The sequence below is a fragment of the Vigna unguiculata genome, chromosome 5, assembly GCF_037176805.1.
Source record: "Vigna unguiculata cultivar grain cowpea cultivar isolate G323 ecotype 2 chromosome 5, ASM3717680v1, whole genome shotgun sequence".
NCBI lineage: Eukaryota > Viridiplantae > Streptophyta > Magnoliopsida > Fabales > Fabaceae > Vigna > Vigna unguiculata.
Window position 1 is genome coordinate 53,720,572 of NC_140796.1, and position 24,505 is coordinate 53,745,076.

The following is a 24,505-nucleotide window of genomic DNA, read 5'->3' on the forward strand; positions in this document are numbered from 1 at the left end:
AAGATTCATAACACCGTTGCCTTAATGTTTTGATGTAAAAATGGTGTCAAATGGATAAAACTAATGTTATATAACCATATGAACCTACAATCTCTCAATGTCATAATCATATCCCATATATAACCACATCATATGAAAGAATATATAACCCAACAATATTTTAGCCCTTGTATAATTAAATATAACCACATAATGGAGATTAATATTAATTATTAACTACATTCTACTTCCTTATAGGTAGTTTGCTTCTAAACTAATTTGGATAAATTTTCTTAGTTTTTTCGAGGACTTTCTCATAGCAATAATGATTTATCTGTTGTGTATTTATTTATTTATTTTTTCACTCACGTCCTTTTATGATGACCGTATTTGCTAGTGATTTCCCAGTTTAATGACGTGGATATCAAAACCCTCATTGACAGTTTGTTATTTATAAAATATGAATATCGACGATAAAGGAAAAGCACACGATTTTGACAATTTTTTTTTTTCAAAACAGAAATGGATGAAAGGATGTAAAAAATTATTGATAAAGGGAATTATACAGAAATGTCATGTAATGCCGAAACAAGTTTTGGTTGAAAATCCAAAAGGGTGTTTCAGAATTCTTATTTTGAAACCTTTTGGGGGACTCTGCATTTTGACAATTCAATTATCAAACAGTAGTCAGGTATGTTTACACCATTAATGAAAGATGTTTGAAGAGTTCTATGGAATCTTGTTTATTTGATTAAACTACAAAACTATTTGAAAATCTTATAATGACTATCCCTGATTCAATTATAAAAAATGTATACTCAGAGCTTCTTCTACCTCTACATGTTTCCTGAGTGTATTACTTTGATTGCAATATATATATATATATATATATATATATATATATATATATATATATATATATATATATATATATGCACATGTGTATCGATGTGTTAGGCCAATGAATTATGATACGATATAATTATGATACGATATGTGATATATGAATATTGAAGAGTGTATAACAAATTTAAAAAATATAATAAATATATGATTGTTGGTACGTGATATAGGCCAATGCAATGCGTACGAGATACAATATTGAAGAGTGTACAATACAATAATTGTTAAAAACATAATAAGTATATGATTCTTGGTACGTGATATATGAATATTGAAAAATATATAACAATTTTTAAAGACATTTATATGATTGTTATTATGTGAATCCAAATTAAAACCTTGATAGTTAATTGGTAGTTAAAGTTAGTGGTTAATTTAAAAACCAATTTATAATAGAAAATATTTTAGTTATTAATTTAGAGACTAATTATAACTTTTTTGAACTATTTTAGTTACTAATAATGTTTAGTTTATAAATTTGTACCTAAATTGGTAACTACAATGACAAATTGTTTTTTTTGTCACTAAAATTGATAATTATTCAAAGATATTTTTGTAGTTTATGAGGACTCCATATATTAAATACTTTATTGATAAATATTGATAAAGTACACATATATATTAAACACGAATACGTGATCCAAATTGAAATATTTGTACATCACAGTTAAAAACACTAACATAAGAAGCTAAATTCATCTGAATAAAAACACAAGCAAATATAACACCAATGATGAAATAGGTATACATAGAAATGCATTGCTGATTATTTATTTTTTTCTTCTATTTGCAATTCCATTTCACTCACCAAGCAACCCTAGCAATGTTCGTCTTGAAACAATTTCAAGTGGTGCGGTACACTATGACCATAGTCATCTTACTTTGGGGAACCGTTTACCTGGCCTGGGGAAGAGATTCTGTATTCAGATTCATGGTGACATGTTCAACTGAATCACTTGTATGAGTACTTTTATTATCAGTTCGATCAAATTCCATTGATAAAGACTCCTTCAGTTCATTCACTACCACACTTATGATTGGCCTTCTGTTGGGATTTGGAGATAAACATGCCATTGCTATTTCGACCGCTTTCCAAACTGAGTTACTGTCAAAGTCCCCTTCCAACCCTGAGTCGACAATGGCATTGATATCACCTTTTGCAATCAAGGACCTAACCCATTCACTTATGTGGGTTTTTTCCTTCATTATCGCTGGTTGACTTGTGATTATCTCTAAAAGCACAACACCAAAGCTATAAACGTCGCTCTTCTCTGTTAATCTATTGGTTTGGTAGTATCTGTAAGACAGAATCCAACTCAATTTATTTTCTGTCAGAAATTTGTGAACATAAACATTCGCATAGAATTACTATATTTTCCAGGAAAATAATGGATAGAAACAGGACAGTATAATTGATGGACTCACTCAGGGTCTAGATAACCAGGAGTACCAGCAATAACAGTTGACACATGAGTTCCCCCATCTGTTAGAATACTTTTGGATAGACCAAAATCAGATAACTTTGCTTGGAGCTGTTCATTCAACAATATGTTTGTAGATTTGATGTCTCTGTGGAATATTGGTGGCTTACAACCATTTTGCAGATACTCCAATCCTGTGGGTAAAAGTATATTCAGAGAGGAATGAAGAATTAAGAAAAAAATATTCTTGGTGTACTTTCTTACCTGAGGCTGCATCCACTGCTGTACGAAGTCTCTTTTCCCAGCTGAAGAAATTTCTTTTGCTTCGGGTACCTGCACAATCAAGTTCTATAACTTTCTGTACATACTTTTGGTTCACTAAAGGTTAGTCATATGACTGTACAATTGTCCAACAAGGAAACATCCATATCCACCGTTTCAGAAAACAAAACAAGTTTGGAAATTTATTGCACAGATTTTAAACAAGAAATTAAGTATTTTTGGGGTACAAACCAGAGAGATGTTCTTGTAAATTTCCATTAGCCATGTACTCGTATACGAGACCCTTATTGGTTCCTTCGTTACAATAACCAACAAGGGAGGTCAAATTTTTGTGATGAACTCTCATAAGAAGTTTAACCTGTAAATCAAAATGTCAACTATGCTTTAACTTTGTATATTTATTGCTGCACTCAGGAACTTAGTGGAATGTGATTAAAGAGCGTTACCTCTGTTTGAAATTGTTGATAACCACGAACAGAAGATGAGGAAAGCATTTTCACTGCAACTGGAGTGTCTTCGATATAGCCAAGATAAACGGTTCCAAATCCTCCTTTACCAATTATTGTAGTGAAATTGTTGGTGATTTTAATGATATCAGAATACGAATATATTTGTTTTTGGAATTGCAGTGATGAATCATTTTGTTCAGTGTATTGCAGTGGTTCCTCACTCTGATCCTTTTCTACCATCAAAGCTGTTGAACGTCATGCACCAGTTTTTTAAAAAGCTAACAGGACATGGTTGAATTTGTCTGGAAAATTAGGGATAAAAATAACGAATATTAACGATTGTAGAATCACCTTTCGCTTTTCTCCTTTTAACGGTCCACAATATAGCTACCACTACTACCAGAAGAATGAAAACCCCGCCAATAGATGCTACCAAGGGTGTAACAATGCTACTGTTTTTCTTGTTGCATTGATCAGGTTCACATAGATATGGGTTTTGGTCCACACTGCGATAAATCAACAGTAAGTCTATATTGCAACTCACAGTAAGTCGTACAAGTCAGAAGAATTTTCTATATATTGTAACTTGTGCCGAGATATTCAGTGGAATCAACAACTGGCTATCTAAAGTCATAGGTGGTAAAACACCCTAATTTAACATGTAACTAAAAAGGGTTCAAGATTCAATTCTATGTCATAGTCTCTGATGGGTTTATTTCTGAGAGGGTTTGTTAAGAAGAGGTTATATATATATATATATATATATATATATATATATATATATATATATATAAATTAAGATAATTACATGAGTCTTTATCTTATACGGTATACAGCTTTGTCATTAGGGTTAGGCAAAATAAACCAAACTGCACTGCACTACCAAAAATTGTACTAAACTAAAAAGTTGTTCGCATGAACTGCCCTGAACTGAAAAACTGTTCGCATGAACTGCCCTGAACTGAAAAACAGTTCAGATGAACTGAACTGTTATTCTTAAAAATAAACTAAACTGCACTGCACTATAACTGTTATAAACTGAACTATTTTATGAACTCTACTACGTCAGAACTGAATTGCACTATTTTTGAACTAAACTGCACTAATTTTTAACTTAACTACACTATTTTTGAACCGAATTACACTGATTTTGAATAAATTTCACTATTTTTGAAATGAATTGTACTATTTTTGAACCGGATTGTATTGATTTTGAACTGAATTGCACTATTTTTGAACTGAATTACACTATTTTGAATCGAATTGCACTAATTACATATGATTGTACTACACAATAATAATTTAAAGTTTATAATTTGAAAGTGCTTAGGAAATAATACTTGAAATATGCATCATATTTCAATACACCAATTAACATTTTTATAATTTTTTTATTTATATTAAAGTATTCTGTAACTTAAAATGTAATTAAAATATTAAAATTAATATAATAAATATAAATATCGGTATTAACATTTTTATATTTTAAAATCTTATGTAATATTACTTTTTAGTTTTACAATGTTTATTATGTTGCGTCAAATTTTTTAAAAGGATATATTTTAGAAAATTCTCAAAATTAATATTTTTTTAACATTTGTATTCATTAATATTTGTGTGAAAAATGTTCTAGAAATTTTATGAAGTTCTAAAATATATTTTGTGAAGCAACGAATCAATAACTTTTTATATTTTTGAAGAATTTTTTAAAGTAAATTCTCTTTAAAAAAGTTGACGCCACATAATAAATATTTTAAAACTAAAAAATAATATTACTTAAGATTTTAAAATAAAAAATACGTTAGTACCAATATTTATATTTATTATACTAATTTTAATATTTAAGAATATAAATAAAAAATTATAAAAATGTTAGCTGTCACAAAATTTAATTTTTAAAAATAACTTCTGTAAAATCATAACATAAAAATAACATTACATAGTAAAATTCATTCAAAATAAAATAAGATTTTGAATTAATTTATAATTTTTTTTAATAAATTAATTATAAATATTTTATATTTTTCTCAAAGAAAGAGTAAAGAAAAAAATTAAGACAAAATAAAATAAATATTTTAATATGAAAGAGAAAGAATAGAACGTAAGATATAAAACACATAAGTCCAATTCTTATCCTAATATCAATATTTTATTTAAGATATTTTGCTCTTTCAGTCTACTATAGTTCAAAACTTAACTTAACATAAGTTTAGTTTCTTAAAATGAACTATTTTATAATACAGTTCAATTAATTATTATGAATAGTTTAGTATATTTTAGTTTAATATAGTACAATTAATTATAGTTTAGTATAGTTTAGTAAATTATGCCACGCCCTATTTGTCAATTGTATTCGATTCGAAACTTAGATCACATACCTTAGTGAGAGGGAACCTCTACGAAGTGCCGAGGGAATTATACCGGAGAGGTTATTCTTCTCTAAGTTTCTGCCAAAAAAAATTGGAAATACAGTAAAATTTCTATATTTTGATACAGAGGACCACAGGAACAGCCGATGAAGGAACTTACAAGATCTTCAAGTGTCGTAGTTGTGACAGAAAATCAGGAATTTCACCGTTTAAGCTATTGTTTGATAAATCCCTGGAAACCAAATAACTTCCTCTTTTAAGTATGTAGTGTAAGATTTCTTAGTATATAAGTGCACGTATGAAAGAATAAAAGGATATAAAATATGATTTTCATTTTCTGGTCTCATGATTCATTTGACCAGGTGAAACAGATAAACTCACAATTTCTCCAGCATGGTGAGATTTGAAATTGAACGGTCAATCTTTCCATACAATCCACTTGAAGATAAATTCCTGTTTTGCATATGAACAGTAGCATTCCATCACTCAAGTTTGAAATAATATATAAGTTAAGATATTTTTAATTAAGTTTATCATACATTTTTCTTTTGTTTTATTGAATGCTTAAAATACTTTTTTAAATTATGTCTGACTACTGTGTCTTTTTCTTTTATTTTTTTCCATTAATAAGATAAGTTAACATTTAGTTTTGTCTTAAAACACTGTTATTTTGACACTAAAATCTATATACATATACTTGACCCTATCTCTTCTTCTTCTTCTTCTTATTATTATTATTATTATTATTATTATTATTATATAATTTTTTGTTTAGAAACAAAAAAAAATAGATTTTACTAAAATCATTTAACGCAATCAATTCAGATTTTTTTTACATACACTTGACACTATATCTTATTATTATTATATATATATATATTGAGACACAAAAATTAGATTTTACTAAAATCATTTGACGTAATGAACTCATATTTTTTATTTTTTAGTATTATTTTTTATACATATACTTGATACAATCTCTTATTATTATTATTATTATTATTATTATTATTATTTTGTTTTGAGACACAAAAGTTAGATTTTACTAAAATCATTTGATGCAATCAACTCAGATTTATTTATTTATTTATTTTTTATTTTTACTTTTTTTCAACTCATATGTAAACTCTCTATAAAAATGAATTGACCGATAAGTTTGAAGAGATAAGACAAGAAATATATTAATTGTGTGAGTTCGAGTTAAGAAGATAGAAGTAACAATTATACAGTTTTATTGGTTGGTATAAATAGAAAGGCACAGTAAATAGAAAATATTAAAAGAAATTGATCATTCAATAAAACAGAAATTATCATTAGAGATTCAATTAAAAAAAAAAATCCAAATTTACAAGATATCTAAAACTAAATTAATTCTATACAAATATTTATCCATCAAATTGTTTGATTATCATTTTATATTGTTATAATTATTTATTTCATATTTACCATAATAATAAAATGGTCAAATAATTCCTATTATATATATTATCCATTTGCTGTAATTAAATAATAATTATATATGATTTGATAATCAGGACTTACAAAGTTGTGATTCTTGGAGAATCATTTCCGTGATAAGAACAATTGAGAGCATCCCACAAATAGGCTAAAGGGGCGCATGGATCACCTTGCCAATCTCTTTTCACTCCATAAATTGACTTGATGGTAGTAATCGCATCAACTACGTTTGAAATGATAACAAAAAAATTGTAAAAGGTGGTTCAGATCAAGTACAAGAACGTATACAAAAGAAATGGATTCAAAATACGATAGTTTCGTGACTAACCATCTCCTTGGAATGTATCTGATTGCGGGAAATCTATTACTTTGTAAATTTCAATGGCGTTGATGATGGGAGGCAGGGTTGAGTTTTGGGTTTTTTCAAGAGAATATGTAATCTCTTTCCCACTGGAGGCTAACGAGCCATATATAGTGGTGACAGAAAGATTCTTTGGTGAACAGTTTGAATACCACAGTTCACCATTTGCCACGATGTTGAATTCTCTTGTCTGATTGGTGGCTAACTCTTGAATCTCCATGAAGTACAAGTAAACATAGAATTGGTCAGTTGGATCATCGGGCTCCCACTGTATTAACAATGGAGCACTAACGTTTGGTGGTGTAACTGCAGTGCTCATCACAATAGCTGGCGGTTCATATACGCTCTGGACTAAAGCATCAGCAGAAATCGAAACATTTAATTGTGTCAAATTATTGTTGTTGCCATAACGCCAGTAACGATCATAAACATCGTCCTTGTACCTGCGTGAAAACGAAATTAGTCCAATATAATCAATGAAAAAGTTTAATCCAAAAAGTAGAGTTTACCTGTAGCCTTCGTTTGAACCTAAATCCCACCGATCATAAGTTCCCAATGAGCCAAATTGAGTGACATAAATATCATTTGGCAAAGTTCTGAATTCTATGGCAGATATAAATGGTGTTCCATGGCCCGTGTCAACCAGACAGATCTGTACATAATCCAGTGAAGGCACATGTATGATCTCATTGGATTGCTCAATGGATGCATCAGATAGAGTCACTGTATGCCACCAGTTAGTCCCAAGATGAGTATCAAACTGTGGTGTCTTATTCAGCCCATCATAATTTCCGTACAAATAACTAGTCCGGATAAGGTACTTAGAGTTTCTCATGATGTTTATTTTGTAGCAGTTCCTTTTTCCTTCCGGGAAGCTTCTCACAGTCCACATCTGTCGTTGATACTTTTCTTTGAACTCAGATGCTATTGACTTACTCACACCAGTATTTATGAAATTTGCATCTGAAGTATAATTTATGCCAGTACTCGACTCAGTATAAGTCACATCTTCACGAGCTCCACAATCTATGCTGATGAATCCTGCGTGGGACATTTAGGGTTAAGCTATTTTTTTTTTTTTTACCAAATAAAGGTGCACTGAAAGTTGAAGTTTTAGTTTGTTATATATCAAACCTGATTGGTCCTGAGCTTGAATCAGAATGGCAAGAACTAGACCTCCAACAAGCAAACACCTCAACGTTCCCATCTCTTATCACCCTCAGCAATGTGAAGTAGAATAGCGATCGTCCTTTCCCAACTTATACCACAAAAATATGTGTGTTTTGGCGACGTGGTCAATGTCAACATGAAGGTAGTCTTCCGGTTTTCAATTTCTTAAAACTTTTGTCCCTTTCCTAGTAATTGCAGCTAGTGCAGTAGCATGATCCCCTTGATTACTTTGAAATTCCTGTCATGTTCATCATCACTTGTCTCTCATGCACTTGCGTTTGCATCAATGAAATTGTACTATATTCACGGTTCAATCAGTATCAGTCAATATATTTAGTCAGTGGAAATACACTAATTAAAAACTTATAACCAATCCATGGATCTCAACCAGTATCAAATTATCTAGAAGATGTCTATGTTTGTGGTATAAAAACTTACATTTATTAGAATGATGGAAGGCTTTTGAATCCTGGTTTGTGTTTGAGTTATAATAATCCTATTTGCTGAGAGAACACTACTCCGAATAATGCCAGGATCTGATGCAATTTATACATGTCTCACTTTGCTAAGATTTACATTTGACCATTAAGTACAACGAAACAGTGCAGAAAAAGTTGTGGGAATGTGACAACTATCTTTCTTTAATATGAAATAAATTGTCACTTGTAAGGTAAAATAAAATCCAATTATATCTACTTGTCTTCCCGGTGCTTACTAAGGCCGGTGCTTACTAACTCTTAAGGATGTTAAGTGTCGGAAATAATTCAATTATGAGTCTCGTCTCATCCCGGAGAAAACAAAGATAACCACCTATCGAATAATTAACAGTATTTGTTATAAAGAACAACAACCAACACTAATATTATAAAGATAATAACTAAATATTCGGTCTTCTATACCATAACATCTGTTAATGAAATCAAAACTGATTATAAGATTAGTGTTACGAATTCAAGTGTGAGTCTAAGTTCTACATTAGCTAGAAATGAGAAAGTAGAGCACTATATAAGGATAAAGATCCATAAACTCATTGTCTTAAGATTTTGGATTTAGAGTGTTGTCAATGCCTTATGTGGTTGAGCTAAAGTCTTACTGGTGTTTGTTCTCCCCAATGAAATCCCCTCTTTACACCTAAGAAGTGGTATCAGATCCGATGGTTAAAACAGTAAGCATGTCCCGTTAAGAAAAATAGTGGTTAAAACCGTAAGCGTGTCTAGTACTCGTGGTCCCATTGCCTTAATTGGTGTTGTATCTCCCCCATAAAACCCTCGTTATAGACCTAACAATTAGATCGATGTTTGAATGTTCTATCTATTTTCGACTATCAGATCGGGTTCCTGACGACCAGGACTTTACACTGTGTAAAGTAAACAGAAAGCGCCTACACGAGATTGAGTAATGTTGTGATAAGAAGTCATTAACAGTGATTAAGCTTGATCATTCAGTGAGGATTTTCATTTGAATGTCTCTAAGAGTTATGTTGAAGTCAAGTCTATCTGCTGATTTAATATTAGAAGCCACCGAGTTGAATACTCCAAGTAGTATGTACGCATTTCTTTGCTTAATTATTATTGTAATGAAAGAAAGAACTTGAATTGATATTTTTTGCAGACAAATTTTGATTGTTACACCAAGAATGGGAATAGGCACTTGTCTTTACCATCTTTTATTGCAGGCATCTTTACGATGAAAAGGTTTTGCTAGTGATTTCTCAGTTGAATCATGGTATAGTATTTTAAAAAAAAAAAAAAAATTGAAAAATGGGTTTTGATGTTGACTGGTAGACGTGGCAAAGTTGTTGAGCTTGACCAGAAGGATCACTTCGAAAAGTTTAGCTATTTAATTAGCTTTGCCAAGTAGTTTCCACAACTTAAAAAATTTAGGTCCTAACCAACACCGTCTTACAATAAAAGAATTCGAATTTTCGACTCGTTTTTTTAGTTATTTTTTTACTGTATTTTTATAATACATTAATTACCACTAATTTTAACATTTCAAACTATATTAAAAAGACCAATAAAAAATTTGAACTCTTTATAAAATGAGTCATGATATTTAGATCTCTTGCTAGATAGATTGACATGAACTGTTTAAAAAAAATATATAATATTTTAAAATAAAATTACATATAAATTAAAATATATATGTTTTAATAATTTTCATTTTATAATTAATTAAAGTTTAAGTACTTGATAAATTTAGATATTGTAAATAATGATAACTTTAAGTATTTTTAATTAAAATTATATTAAATATTTTATGAATTGTGTTTTTTTTACCGTTTGATTGATTTTTCTTTAATTGGATGGTGTAAAGGAGTTGATATGCTATTTATTTCTATTTTTAACTTGTTGGTCAACTCACTTATTTCTTTCTTCTGATTTATTGATTAACTCGTTTATGGGAACTGAAAGACCGAATTAATCAAGTAGTTGAAGACAAAAAAAAGAAACAACCGCAATAGTATTTAGAATGAAATAAAATGACAGTACTTGAAAGATCGAGTAGAAAATACAATTAAATGCTTAAAACTTAATTAAGGACTTGTAAACATAAGATGATTCAGAAATCTATAGTTTAGAGCAATTTAAGTGTGGATTGAACAACTTAGATAATTTTTTTATTCAACATATTTTATAAATTTTCAGACTGACTAGGATGACTTGCATTATTTCCACTTCAAATCGGGTTAAAATGAATATGGTTATATGGAAAATGATTACTAAGGTAAATGAAATATTTATAATTTAGGACTAAAAATAAATAAATTTATAATATATAAATGAATTCAAATCTTATTTTAATTTTTACTTACATACAGTAGACATATCACCTTATATAAGTTCCTTATTATTTATTTTGTTCTATTTGCACAATCAATATATCAGTCACCAATCCCAAATACAGTCACAAGGAAGACAATTAATACATTTAAACAAGTACATCACTCAAATTATAGGAGTATTCAGAAATTGTGCAACATTACTTTGAATTTGCGATAATTTATAGATTATACATTAAATTCAAAACACATTTTGAGAACTTCTGTGAGGTGAATCTCAATTGTGGGTTCGACATTGAAAGAGGAAAACCACTTACCTTAGTCATATAGACCTGTCTATATGATTGTAGACATCTTATTTTGGTGAAGCGTTTACCTAGCTTGAGGAATAAATTCTGTATTCATATTCAAGGTCACCCCTAAATCTGTTGAATGGTTACCTCTATATTTTGTTCTAGCTACTTCCATTGATAAAGACTCCTTCAGTTCAATCACTATCTCGCTTGTGACGGGCCTTCTGTTCATATTTGAAGACACACATGCTGTTGCTATTTCTACTGCTTTCCAAACTGAATTGGTATCATAATCTCCTTCTAGCCTTGAGTCAACAATGGCCTTCATATCACCTTTCACGACCAACGATCTCACCCAGTCACTTATGTGAATACTGTCTTCACCCCTCATTATCACTGCTTGATTTGTGATTATCTCCAAAAGAACAACACCAAAACTATAAACATCACTCTTTTCTGTCAATCTGTTTGTTATGAAGTACCTGCATGACAAGAATAAAATGCAACTCAATTTATTTTCTGTCAGATTTTCTTGACACAAACATCCACATGAGTAATATTTTTTTCCCAGAAAATGATGAAGAGGAAGAGGAAAATGTAATTGAAGAACTCACTCAGGGTCCAGATAACCAGGAGTACCAGCAACAACAGTTGACACGTGAGTTCCCCCTTCAGTTGGAATAATTTTGGACAGACCAAAATCAGCTAACTTTGCTTGGAAGTGTTCATTCAACAATATGTTTGTAGATTTTATGTCTCTGTGGATTATGGACGGCCTGCAACCATTGTGCAGATACTCCAAACCTGAGATTAGATTTAAGGCAAACAGATTGTGAGGGGAAAAGGGGCAGTTTACAAAACAGATTGAAATTTACTTTCTGACCTAAGGCTGCATCAACTGCTACACGGAGTCTTTCTTCCCAGGTGAAGAATTTTGCTTTGCTGTGGTTACCTGCAAAAACAAGTTAAATACCTTTTTCTCTGGGTTGTTTTCTGTTGACTCGATACACTTGTCTCTTAAGGAAATATTCATATTCATGGTTTCAGAATACAAAACTAGGTTATAAATTTATTTGCACAATTTTGTGTAGGAACTAACCAGAGAGATGTTCTTGTAAGTTTCCATTAGCCATGTACTCATATATGAGACCCTTATTGGTTTCTTCATTACAATAACCAACAAGGGAGGTTAAATTTTTGTGATGAACTCTCATTAGAAGTTTAACCTGTACATCAAAATCTCAACCATGTTTAACCATATATTTTTACTTTTGAGAGAAAAATACAAGTGCAAAGTGATAGAGAAACTTGCCTCTGCCTGAAATTGTTGAAAACCCTGGACAGATGATGAGGAAAGCATTTTCACTGCAACTGGAGTGTCTTCGATATGACCATGATAAACAGTTCCAAATCCTCCTCTACCGAGAGTTGTATTGAAATTGTTGGTTATTTTAACGATGTCGGAGTACGAATAAATTTGTTTTTTGAATGGTATTAATAAATCATCTTGTTCTGTGTTTTGTGGTGAGATCTGACTTTGATCCTTTTCTACTATCAACGCTGTTAAATATCATGCAACAGTTTCGTAAACTAACAGGTTACGACTGAATCTGTTTGACAAATTATCAATAAAAATATCTTTGTAGCATCACCTTTCATTTTTCTCCTTTTAAGCGTCCATAATATAGCTGCCACGACAAAGAGAAGGAGCACAACCCCACTAACTGATGCTACTAAGGGTGCAACAATGTTCTTTTTCTTTCCACTCTCTTTGTCCTGCTCGTTGCATTGACCAGATTCACAGAGATTTTGATCCACACTAGCATGGAAAACACAGAAGGTTTATGTTTTAACTCTCAGTAAAACTAAGGAAAAGCACAGGTGATACCGTCAACATGAGAGGTAAGAACTAACTTAAAACTGATTTGGATTCAATTCTTCTTGTTTTGATAGGTCATAATGGGGTATAATTTGGAGAAATATATGATCTGATGAAGGAAAAATGAGATATACAGAGTGACAATGAAATGTTAACTTAGACTAGGGCTTAGATTCCTAACAATCTCCGTCTCAAGAGTAATCATTGGCTCTATGGACAATGAGAACGTCAACCAAATTAAGGATTCACATCACCTGCAACCCAAAACCCGTGATGAGTTTGAGTCTTCTTACCTATATATTGTTCCACTTTCTTACTTTTACTTTTAAAATAGAACTCATACTTGATTTTCAAGTTATAATAAGTTTGACTAAAAGATAAAAACAAAATATTGGACATGGGTAAAGAATGATATTATGAATTTGAGAATTTTCAAATAATGAAACCAATTGATAATCATCACCATAAACAATGATATTATGAATTTGAGAATTTTCAAATAACATCCTTACCTTAGTGACAAAGAACCTCCCTTAGATTTCTCAACAAGTGCTGAGGGAATTAAACCAGAGAGGTTATTCTTCTTCAAGTTTCTGCCAAAACAGGGAAACTATAATATCCTTTTCTATTTTCTAATATAGAGTAATCAAAAGTTGTTCCAGTAAGTGATGAAGCAACTTACAATATCTTTAAATGTTGTAAGTTAGACAGAAAATCAGGAATTTCACCGTTTAAGCTATTGTTTGATAGATCCCTGAAAACAAAAACATGCCTTCTTTTAAAAAGTCTAAAATTTGACACACGTAAGAAGACATCTGGACATGTACGTACACAGCAGAAATAATGAAAAGATTTAAAGAGTTTAATTTATATATGTTAAAATAAATCATACTATAAACCAGTCAAAAATCAATACTGAGATATAGCTTTTAAAATAGTTACTGAAAAAATTAATCAAGTTAACTTAACTCACTGTTTATGATTTTCTTGGTTTAAACAATTTTTACTCTGATCATGTATATAGTATTTACTCGTAAAATACAGAGGTTTTTTCTAGTCTCATCATTTATTGAATCAGGAGGGAAAAAAAAGACTCACAACTTTTCCAACATGGTGAAGTTTGAGATTGAAGGATCTATCTTTCCTGACAACCCACTTGAAGATAAATTCCTGTTTTGCAGATCAAACAGTTATATACGATACCATCTCAGATCCATAAAACTACTATATATAGTATTAATTTGAGAAGCATAACTTACAAAGTAGTGATTCTTGGAGACTCGTTTTTGCTATAACTACAATTCAAACCATCCCACAAGTAATCTACAGGGGCACATGGATCACCTTGCCAATTTCTTGTCACCCCATAAACTGATTTGATGGTTGTAATAGCATCATCTTTGTTTTTTATTAATGCATAAAAGAGTAAAGGGTGATTAAGATCATGCACAGAGCAGGGTAATCCAAATAAATGGTAAAGGGTAGTTAAGAACAATATGAAGATAATATTTTTTGGTCATACCGTCTCCTTCGAACGTATCTGATTGCGGGAAATCTATTACTCTGTAAATTTCAAGGGCATTGATGATGGGAGGCAGGGTTGAGTTTTGGGTTTTTTGAAGAGAATATATAATTTCTTTGCCACTGGAGGCTGAGGAGCTATATAAAGTGGTGACAAGAAGATTCCTTGGTGAAAACTTTGAAAACCTCTGTTTACCATTTTCCACGATGTTGAATTCTCTTGTCTGATTCGTCGCCAACTCTTGAATCTCCATGAAGTACAAGTAAACATAGAACTGTTCAGTTGGATCAGCTGGCCTCCAGCTTATCACCAATGGAGCACTAACATTTGCTGGTGTAACTGCAGTGCTCATAACAATAGCTGGCGGTTTGTACACGTTCTGGTCTAAAGCATCAGCAGAAATCGAAACATTTAATTGCGTCCAATTATTTATGTTGCCGTATCTCCAGTAACGATCATAAACATCGTAGTCGTACCTGCGAGAAAATGGAAACTAGTCCAGTAAAATCAGTGAGTCTTGTAATGAAAAAGTTTAATCCAAAAAGTAGAGTTCACCTGTAGCCTATGTTTGAACCTATATCCCACCGGATGTAAGTTTCCAATGATCCGGATTCAGTGACGTAAATATTATTAGGCAAAGTTCTGAATTCTATGGCTGATATAAATGGTGTTCCATGGCCTGTGTCAACCAGACAGATTTGTACATAATCTTGTGAAGGTATATGTATGATCTCCATGTCCACTTCATTTGATCCATTGTTTATGTTCACTGTACCCCACCGGTTAGCCCCCAGATGAATATCAAACTCTGGAGTCTTATTTAAATCATCATAATTTCCGTACAAAAAACTAACCCTGATCAGATACTTAGAGCCTCTTGTGATGTTTATTTTGTAGCAGTTCCTTTTTCCTTCGGGGAAGCTTCTCACAGTCCACATCTGTCGTTGATACTTTCCTCTGAGATCAGATTCTATTGACTTACTCACACCAGTATTGATCAAATTTGCGTCTGAAGTATAGTTTATGCCAGTTTTGGACTCAGTATAGCTCACATCTTCAGGAGCTCCACAATCTATGCTGATGAATCCTGAATGCGAGGACATTTAGTCTTATAAGCTAATTTTCTTTCTATCAAATAATGGTGCACTGAAAAATGTTCAAAGTTTTAATTTTTTTTATCAAACCTGATTGATCCTGAGCTTGAATCAGAACAGCAAGAAGTAGACCTCCAACAAAACCAACAAGGAAACACCTCAACGTTCCCATTTCTTATCACCCTCTGTCTCTGAAGTAGAATAGTGATCACCCTTTTCCGACTTATACCACATAAAGATTTGTGTTTTGGCGACGTGGTCAATGTCAACACGAAGGTTTTGAATTTCTTAAAAATTTTGTCCCTTTCCATCTGTACTTGCAGCTAGTGCAGTAGGATCATCCCCTCGATTACTTTGAAATTCCTGTCATGTTCACATCACTTGTCTCTCATACACTTGCGTGTGCATCAATGAAATTGTACGATATTCACGGTTCAATTAATCAATATATTTAGTCAATGGAAATAAACTAGTTAAAAACTTATGACCAATCGATGGATCTTAACCAGTATTAAATTAACTACAAGATGTCTATGTCTGTATCAGAATGATGGAAGGCTTTTGAAACTTGGTTTTTGTTTGAGTTATAATAATCCTATTTGCTGAGAGAACACTACTTTGAATAATGCCAGGATCTGATGCAATTTATACATGGCTCACTGAAACAGACACTTCTATAGAATTTCCTTGTTCGTACGACACAGTGCAGAAAAAGTCTTGGGAATAAGACAACTATCTTCCTTTAATATGAATAAATTGTCACATATAAAGGAAAAAAAAATCCAATTATATATACTTGTCTTCCTCGTTCTTACCCAGTCTTAAGGATGTTAGTTTTAAAAATATGTCAAGAACAAGAAAAGTAAACCCTGCTCTCTAAAATTATATGCCTCATCATATTAATCTTTTAAGATTTTAGTCAACAAATTAAGCCTTTAAAAAAATTAAATCATTATCAAAGTAATACTCAACTATCGTAACAATATTTTACGTGTTTTATGTCATATTATAGCTCCTGTATAATTAAAGATAATCATGGATTTACTTTATATATTTGAAGAAAACGATTAATGATCTTTAGTTATCTGTGGAACAATATCAGTAGGCACAAATTTGGAAAACTAAGGTTATGACATGATTTGGAATGACCAATTTAAAAGTTTATTCGTTGTAAAATAACAGAGGATTCAAATTGTTGTCAGTATACTTGTTGAAATTTATGATTTCCTAAAAATAACAAGAGAATTCAAATGAATTGTTGATGCAAAAAACCTAATATTACTAATGATTTAAAATCTTAAAAGTTCACTATTCTCATTTCTATTAAATACAAAATTATAAACTCATTTAAATTTATAATAATGTGTTTAATCACTTTATGTTGCTTGATCTCATTCTTACATTGCAAGAGGAAGTGTTCCTTCCCTACTCATCTCCTTCGGCAAACACTCTTCAAACCTGAATATCTGTTAACTCCAAGGCTTTTGCTTCCTTTATTTCCATAATAATTATTAATCCGTGTCTCTATAGCTTTTTTAAATGATCTTTCTTCCCATTATGGTTTATTTTATCCTTCATTATTTCGGAACATGTTTTCAAAATTTGTAATGCAGAAACATGTTCAGGTTGGAAATCCAAAACCTGAAAGGAACCTTCCAATATAGCAGCAGAGTGCAACAGTAAAAGTATTATAACAAAACTGAAATTTGTACAAAAGAAATAACCTGCATTTCAAAACTAAGATCACTTTGTGAGAGTTTTATGTTTGAATTTTACTTTAGTGACTCAGGGTATCAAATTTCTGTTATTTAATTGTAACATGAATAGACTAATTCATTTGAAGTTCATGTTTTTCTATAACTTGGTATTATCAACTTCAAATCCTATTATGACAAGTAATGGTAAGAGGATATGCTTTGTCATTTCAGTTGAAAATGGTCTTGCAACCCACTGGCTGATTTGCTAAGTCCCACATGGGAAATGAATATTTGTTGAGACTGAGAAATGCTAATAAATAACTAGTCAGACAGCTGTGTAAAGTATCTTTGCGCTTGGGGCAATGACGCAGCTAGTGAGGTTCTAACCGAGGCGCGTCTATTGCTGGTTGAAAACTATTTCCAAACCCCCTCTTGGGCCTGGGTTTACCCTGGGCCTTCGAGAATTTCTGGAAGGGCTCCCTTCGGGGTAAAGCTCTATAAATTTTAGTTTGAATTTTTATACATTTGTAATTTACAATAATCAAGCAAAGTTAAGATATGTCTAGATAATGGTTAAAGTTATCAATTAAGTTTTCTGTAGACCATTTTTAATTGTGTGCACTTTAATATAGAGTTAAATGTGAATGAAGTAGTTTTCACATAAAAGGATGTCTAATTTTATAACAATAGAAATTGAAGATATATAATAGTTAAGATAATTTTTCTATATAATTCAAAATGGTATTTAATTATTTTATCACAATAGAAACCGAGAAACATATAATAATTATTTATGAGAAAATTTAAAATTTCTAAATATCAAAATTATGCAAAAAATAAAATAAAATAAAATTACAACATGTTTATCTGTTTGATAAATTTTCTTAATAAAATATTCAGTAGTATTTTTATAGAAAAAGTTTTATAACTCTTTTAAATGGATTTTTAATTATTTTAAAATAATAGAAATAGAAAAAATAAATCCAAACTCAATAACAGAGTAGAGATCTAATTACAATTTTATGTTAAATGCAGATTAAAACACAATAAAAAATCAAATAAAATTAAGTTATATCATGACCAAGTTAACTTGTGTGACTGAAGTCCACATCGACTGTATTAATGTATGAACAGATCTAGGATCATGATATAATATTGAAATGCTCCTCAATGTAGTCTCACGGAGCCATGAGTTAAACACATAGCGAACTATTCTTTCGCCTTTTACTAAAGAATACCGTGTGTTTGTCTCGCTAAGTGGCATACGCCTATTTTTGGAAGAGTCCTTCTTAGAGGACTCTGCAATTTAGTTCAAAGTTGGTTTTAATTTGTGATAAACTTTTATTTACAGCATGAAAGAAAGATGTTTGAATAGTTCTATGAACTCTTGCGTATTTGATTAAACTAGAAAACCATTTGAAAACCTTATTATGACTATACTTTATTGATTACCTTTACATTAGTACATTACTTTGATGGTAACTTAAGATTTTTTGATTGAAGGCTATGTTTAATCTTGAAAAAACTAACTTTTAAAACTACATTAATGGAAATTAGAACATAAGCAAAAGTAACACCAGTGTCAAATAGGTATACATTGAAATTCATTCCTAATTTTTTATTTATTTTTCTCTATTTGCAATTCCGTTTCACTCCCCAACCAATCTTACCAATGTTCATCTTCAAACAATCTCAAGTGATACGTTACAATATGACTATAGTCATCTCACTTTGAGCAACCGATTACCTGGCCTGGGGAAGAGATTCTGTATTCAGATTCATGGTGACATGTGTAATTGAATCACTTGTATGAGTACTTCTATCTTCAATTCGAGCTATTTCCATTGATAAAGACTCCTTCAGTTCATTCACTACCACACTTATGATTGGCCTTCTGTTGGGATTTGGAGATACACATGCCATTGCTATTTCTACAGCCTTCCAAACTGAGTTACTGTCCAAGTCTCCTTCTAACCTTGAGTCAACAATGGCATTGATATCACCTTTCGCAATCAAGGACCTAACCCATTCACTTATGTGGGTTCTTTCTTGATTCTTCGCTATCACTGGTTGACTTGTGATTATCTCTAAAAGCACAACACCAAAGCTATAAACGTCGCTCTTTTCTGTTAATCTATTGGTTAGGTAGTATCTGTAAGACAGAATGTAACTCGTCAGAAGTTTTTGAACATAAACATTCAGATAGAATTACTATATTTTAAAATAATGGACAGGAACAGGACTCACTCAGGATCTAGGTAACCAGGAGTACCAGCAATAACAGTTGATACATGAGTTCCCCCATCTGCTAGGATAATTTTGGATAGACCAAAATCAGATAATTTTGCTTGGAGCTGTTCATTCAACAATATGTTTGTAGATTTTACGTCTCTGTGGAATATTGGTGGTTTACAACCATTTTGCAGATACTCCAATCCTGAGGCCAAAATTATATATTTAGAGAGGAATGAAGAATTAAGAAAAGAATATTATTCTGCTTTCTTACCTGAAGCTGCATCCACTGCTATACGAAGTCTCTTTTCCCAGCTGAAGAAATTTCTTTTGCTTCGTTTACCTGCATAATCAAGTTCTATAACTTTCTCTACATATTTTTGGTTCACTAAGGTTAGTGATATGACTAGTACAATTGTCCAATAAGGAAATATCCATATCCACGGTTTCAGAAAACCAAAAAAGTTTGGAAATTTATTGCACAGACTTTAGACAAGAAAATAAGCTTTTTTAAGGAGCAAACCAGAGAGATGTTCTTGTAAATTTCCATTAGCCATGTACTCGTATACGAGACCCTTATTGGTTCCTTCGTTACAGTAACCAACAAGGGAGGTCAAATTTTTGTGATGAACTCTCATAAGAAGTTTAACCTGCAAATCAAAATGTCAGCAATGTTTTAACTTAGTATACTAATTGCTGCGCTCAGGAACTTAGTGTAATGTGATTACAAAGCTTTACCTCTGCTTGAAATTGTTGATAACCACGAACAGAGGATGGGGAAAGCATTTTCACTGCAACTGGAGTGTCTGCGATATAGCCAAGATAAACTGTTCCAAATCCTCCTTTACCAACTATTGTAGTGAAATTGTTGGTGATTTTAATGATATCGGAGTACGAATATATTTGTTTCTGGAATTGCAGTGATGAATCATTTTGTTCAGTGTATTGCAGTGATTTCTCACTCTGATCGTTTTCTACCGTCAAAGCTGTTGAATGTCATACACCAGTTTTTTAAAAAACTAACAGGACACGGTTGAATTTGTCTGGAAAATTATCGATAAAAATAACGAATATTAACGATTGTAGAATCACCTTTCGCTTTTCTTCTTTTAGCGGTCCAAAATATAGCTGCCACTACGGCCAGAAGAATGAAAACCCCGCCAACAGATGCTACCAAGGGTGTAACAATGCTATTGTTTTTCTTGTTTTTCTTCTTATTGCATTGATCAGGTTCACATAGATATGGATTTTGGTCCACACTGCGATAAATTCACAGTAGGTTTATATTTCAACTCCAAGTAAGTCGTACAAGTCATGAGAATTTTCTTTAGATACTTCAATTCGTGTAATTTGGTGTAATCCATGATCCGATGAAATAAATAGCAGTTGTGTTGTGATGAATGACTACAAATGGTGGGGTAAAGATGATTTATTTAAAAGACATATTTCAAACTTAGGAATTCCCAATAAGATGAATACCTTAGTGAGAGGGAACCTCTAAGAAGTGCCGAGGGAATTATTCCGGAGAGGTTATTCTTCTCTAAGTTTCTGCCAAAAAAATTGGAAATACAGTAAAATTTCTATATTTTGATACAGAGGACCACAGGAACAGCCGATGAAGGAACTTACAAGATCTTCAAGTGTCGTAGTTGTGACAGAAAATCAGGAATTTCACCGTTTAAGCTATTGTTTGATAAATCCCTGGAAACCAAATAACTTTCTCTATTAAGTATGTCTTGAGACATGTAGTGTAAGATTTCTTAGCATATAAGTGCACGTATGAAAGAATAAAAGGATATAAAATATGATTTTCATTTTCTGGTCTCATGATTCATTTGATCAGGTGAAACAGATAAACTCACAATTTCTCCAGCATGGTGAGATTTGAAATTGAAGGATCAATCTTTCCATACAATCCACTTGAAGATAAATTCCTGTTTTGCGTAAGCAAGAGTTATGAACAGTAGCGTTCCATCACTCTGTCTTATTATTTTTGCCATGAATAAAGATAATAACTATATGACATTTGATAATCAAGACTTACAAAGCTGTGATTCTTGGAGAATCATTTTCGTGATAAGAACAATTGAGGGCATCCCACAAATAGGCTAAAGGGGCGCATGGATCACCTTGCCAATCTCTATTAACTCCATAAACTGACTTGATGGTAGTAATCGCATCAACTATGTTTGACATGATAACAAAAAAATTGTAAAAAGTTGTAAAAGGTAGTTAAGATCATGCACAATAACGTAAACAAAAGAATGGATTTAAAATATTGTAGTTTCGGTGGCTTACCATCTCCTTGTAATGTTTGTGGTTTCTGTAAGTCGATTACTCTGTAAATTTCAATGGCACTAATGATGGGAGGCAGGGTTGAATTTTCGGTTCTCTCCAGTGAATACTTAATTACTTTTCCACTGATGGCTGACGTCGTATATATGGTATCGACAACATGGTAGCGTGGAGAAAAATAGAAATCACCGTTCCTCCTGATGTTGAATTGTCTTGTCTGATTGGTGGTTAGCACTTGAATCTCCGTGAAGTGCATGTACACATAGAATAGCTCAGTTTCATCTTTTGGCTGCCAGCTTATTACCAACGGAGCACTATCATTTGCCGGTGCAACAGCGGTGCTCATGATAGTAGCTCCCGGTTCGTAAACATCTTTCCCACTAAAAGAATCACCAGGAATCGAAGCATTTATCCGTGTCCAATCTTCGTTGAAGTTACAGGTAAACCAGAAACGATCATAAGCATCAGACCAGTACCTGTGAGAGAATCAGAAAAGTACAATACAATCAATCAATCTTTTAATGTTGAAAAAGATTTAATCCATAAGTATGATTTCACCTGTGGCCTCTGTCTGAACCCAAATCGCAACGCAGGTGATTGTAAAGTTCCAGTGATCCAAATTGAGTGACGTATGTATCATTTTTCAAAGTCCTGAATTCTATGGCTGTTATAAATGGTGTACCATTTCCTGTGTTAACCAGACAGATTTGTACATAATCCAGTGAAGGTACATGTATGATCTCTTTGGATTGGCCAATGGAAGCATTGTATATAGTGACTGTATCCCAGTGGTTAGGTCCCAGAAGAAGATCAAACTGTGGTGATATATTTCGGCCATCATAATTTCCATACAGAAAAACAGTGCGTATGAGATACTTAGAGCCTCTTGTGACGCTTATTTTGTAGCAGTTCCTTTTTCCTTCTGGGAAACTTCGTAGCCTCCACAGTTGTCGTTGACTGTGTCTGCTGATCTCTTCAGATGTTATTGTTCCACTCACACCGGTATTTATGAAATCTGCATCCGAAACGTAATTTATGGCTAGTGATGGCTCAGTGTAGTTCACACCTGCTTGAGCTCCACAATCTATGCTGATGAATCCTAAAGCATAAACATGCAAAATATGCATGGCACTTGAGACTTCAGCAAAACTTTTATAAAATAATAATGATGATGATGAAAATGCATGTTTTAATTTGTTAACAAACCTGGTTGGCCCTTAGCTGGAATGAGAATGAGAAGTCCTACAAAAGTAACTAGGAAACTCGATGACATTCCCATTTTTCACTACCTTATGCTTTCTGGGTTTGAAGTAGATATGGTGCATATATACAAAAGTGCTAACTGTGAATAGTTGAATCATTCTTAGAGTTCAATATTTAATGAAAACAATTATTAACTAGACTTCACTGATATTGTAATGGAATAATATTAGTGTATATGTCAGTAACATAGTTGACTTGTTAAAGTACGTACGGTTTTTCATCAGCTTTACGGATAGGTTAAAGAACTACATAATTAACAATCTCATAATACTAATTAATATCTGTGATGTGTACAAGGGAATTATCTAAGAAATCCGAAAATCTAGATATCGGATTTTGAAAGCTCTTACTGATAAACTTGATATTGTATAAAGGTACTCTTGGTTGGAAGCAATCTCATATAATAATAATGGATGATGTCTATAAATACACAAAATTAACAAGTGGAAAAAAATTAATTTCCTAGTCTTAAGACTACGGTGCAGTGGAAAAGGTCATGGGATTATAATAATTAGCTTTTATTTTGTCAAAAATTAAGACTTTTTTTAGATACTTTAAAATCTTATTTTATGTTTGTCCTCTCTAGTTAGATTGGATTTATAATAAGCCTTATTTTTCGGGAAAATTGGTTTTAGAATTACTCAATTAGGGAAAATGAATGATAATATTTATTTGATGTAGATTTACATTTACTCTTTTGTATATTAATCCCAGAGAATCATTTTGTACCACAATCAACTATTCACTTATAAAATTGAAGTTTATTTCTTTTTTATTTTTCTAAAATTTGCTCGTTATTATTTTTCTGGTTTCACAACTCATTACAATTTTCTGACGTTGTCATATATGAAAGAAAAACAAAAAGAAATAACGTTAAGAATGGTTTCACAACGTTGTTATCTGAAAGAGAAAAAAAAAACATTAAGATCGTATTCTTTGTCTAAGAATGAAATATATAATAATTGAACTAGAGCTATCACATTTACAACAAATTCGGAATATATACATACAACGTTAGGCTGCTTAGAAATTCTTATCAGTGATTTCTGCTGTAAA

General features: G+C 31.7%; 3 protein-coding genes and 2 non-coding genes across 5 annotated transcripts; 2 read left to right on the forward strand and 3 right to left on the reverse strand.

Moving 5' to 3' along the window:
* Positions 1-1,459: 1,459 nt before the first annotated feature.
* Positions 1,460-8,552, reverse strand: LOC114184789 (LRR receptor-like serine/threonine-protein kinase IOS1). Its single transcript, XM_085673208.1, has 13 exons — positions 8,357-8,552; positions 7,732-8,263; positions 7,190-7,665; positions 6,946-7,084; positions 5,785-5,856; positions 5,564-5,635; positions 5,413-5,481; positions 3,386-3,540; positions 3,032-3,279; positions 2,817-2,943; positions 2,568-2,636; positions 2,308-2,497; positions 1,460-2,179 (listed from the first exon to the last, which is right to left on the reverse strand). The coding sequence occupies exons 1-13, from the start codon at positions 8,427-8,429 to the stop codon at positions 1,777-1,779; spliced, it is 2,625 nt and encodes an 874-aa protein (XP_085529334.1). The 5' UTR covers positions 8,430-8,552; the 3' UTR covers positions 1,460-1,776.
* A 2,742-nt stretch (positions 8,553-11,294) lies between these two features.
* Positions 11,295-16,206, reverse strand: LOC114185771 (LRR receptor-like serine/threonine-protein kinase IOS1). The gene is made up of 13 exons (XM_028073677.2): positions 16,053-16,206; positions 15,424-15,955; positions 14,869-15,344; positions 14,606-14,744; positions 14,445-14,516; positions 14,029-14,100; positions 13,859-13,939; positions 13,120-13,286; positions 12,780-13,027; positions 12,567-12,693; positions 12,351-12,419; positions 12,082-12,271; positions 11,295-11,949 (listed from the first exon to the last, which is right to left on the reverse strand). The coding sequence occupies exons 1-13, from the start codon at positions 16,132-16,134 to the stop codon at positions 11,547-11,549; spliced, it is 2,658 nt and encodes an 885-aa protein (XP_027929478.2). The 5' UTR covers positions 16,135-16,206; the 3' UTR covers positions 11,295-11,546.
* Positions 16,207-18,003: 1,797 nt separating this feature from the next.
* On the forward strand, positions 18,004-18,154 carry LOC114186402 (U4 spliceosomal RNA). The gene has a single exon (XR_003605061.2). It is a non-coding gene; the product is annotated as a U4 spliceosomal RNA (small nuclear RNA).
* A 689-nt stretch (positions 18,155-18,843) lies between these two features.
* LOC114186412 (U5 spliceosomal RNA) lies at positions 18,844-18,960 on the forward strand. The gene has a single exon (XR_003605069.2). It is a non-coding gene; the product is annotated as a U5 spliceosomal RNA (small nuclear RNA).
* A 292-nt stretch (positions 18,961-19,252) lies between these two features.
* On the reverse strand, positions 19,253-23,530 carry LOC114184790 (LRR receptor-like serine/threonine-protein kinase IOS1). The gene is made up of 13 exons (XM_028072098.2): positions 23,393-23,530; positions 22,745-23,285; positions 22,190-22,662; positions 21,936-22,074; positions 21,754-21,825; positions 21,521-21,592; positions 21,371-21,439; positions 20,984-21,150; positions 20,630-20,877; positions 20,415-20,541; positions 20,166-20,234; positions 19,907-20,096; positions 19,253-19,811 (listed from the first exon to the last, which is right to left on the reverse strand). The coding sequence occupies exons 1-13, from the start codon at positions 23,463-23,465 to the stop codon at positions 19,403-19,405; spliced, it is 2,649 nt and encodes an 882-aa protein (XP_027927899.2). The 5' UTR covers positions 23,466-23,530; the 3' UTR covers positions 19,253-19,402.
* Between the last annotated feature and the right edge of the window lie 975 nt (positions 23,531-24,505).

Bases quoted from the DNA above. Each gene is read 5' to 3' on its own strand.
- LOC114185771 (XM_028073677.2), bottom strand. From the start codon at position 16,134: ATGGGAACGTTGAGGTGTTTCCTTGTTGGTTTTGTTGGAGGTCTACTT. The intron at 14,745-14,868 runs GTATGACCAAAA...TAAAAAACAAAG, and splicing joins AGATACGTTCGAAGGAGACG to ATGATGCTATTACAACCATC. The intron at 13,287-13,858 runs GTAAGGATGTTA...TTTCCATGCTAG, and splicing joins GGAGGTTCTTTGTCACTAAG to TGTGGATCAAAATCTCTGTG.
- LOC114184789 (XM_085673208.1), bottom strand. From the start codon at position 8,429: ATGGGAACGTTGAGGTGTTTGCTTGTTGGAGGTCTAGTTCTTGCCATT. The intron at 7,666-7,731 runs GTAAACTCTACT...GTTTTCACGCAG, and splicing joins GGTTCAAACGAAGGCTACAG to GTACAAGGACGATGTTTATG. The intron at 5,857-6,945 runs GTAAGTCCTGAT...TATGCAAAACAG, and splicing joins TCTCCAAGAATCACAACTTT to GAATTTATCTTCAAGTGGAT.
- LOC114184790 (XM_028072098.2), bottom strand. From the start codon at position 23,465: ATGGGAATGTCATCGAGTTTCCTAGTTACTTTTGTAGGACTTCTCATT. The intron at 21,151-21,370 runs GTATTCATCTTA...AATTTATCGCAG, and splicing joins AGAGGTTCCCTCTCACTAAG to TGTGGACCAAAATCCATATC. The intron at 19,812-19,906 runs GTGAGTCCTGTT...TCTGTCTTACAG, and splicing joins CCTGGTTACCTAGATCCTGA to ATACTACCTAACCAATAGAT.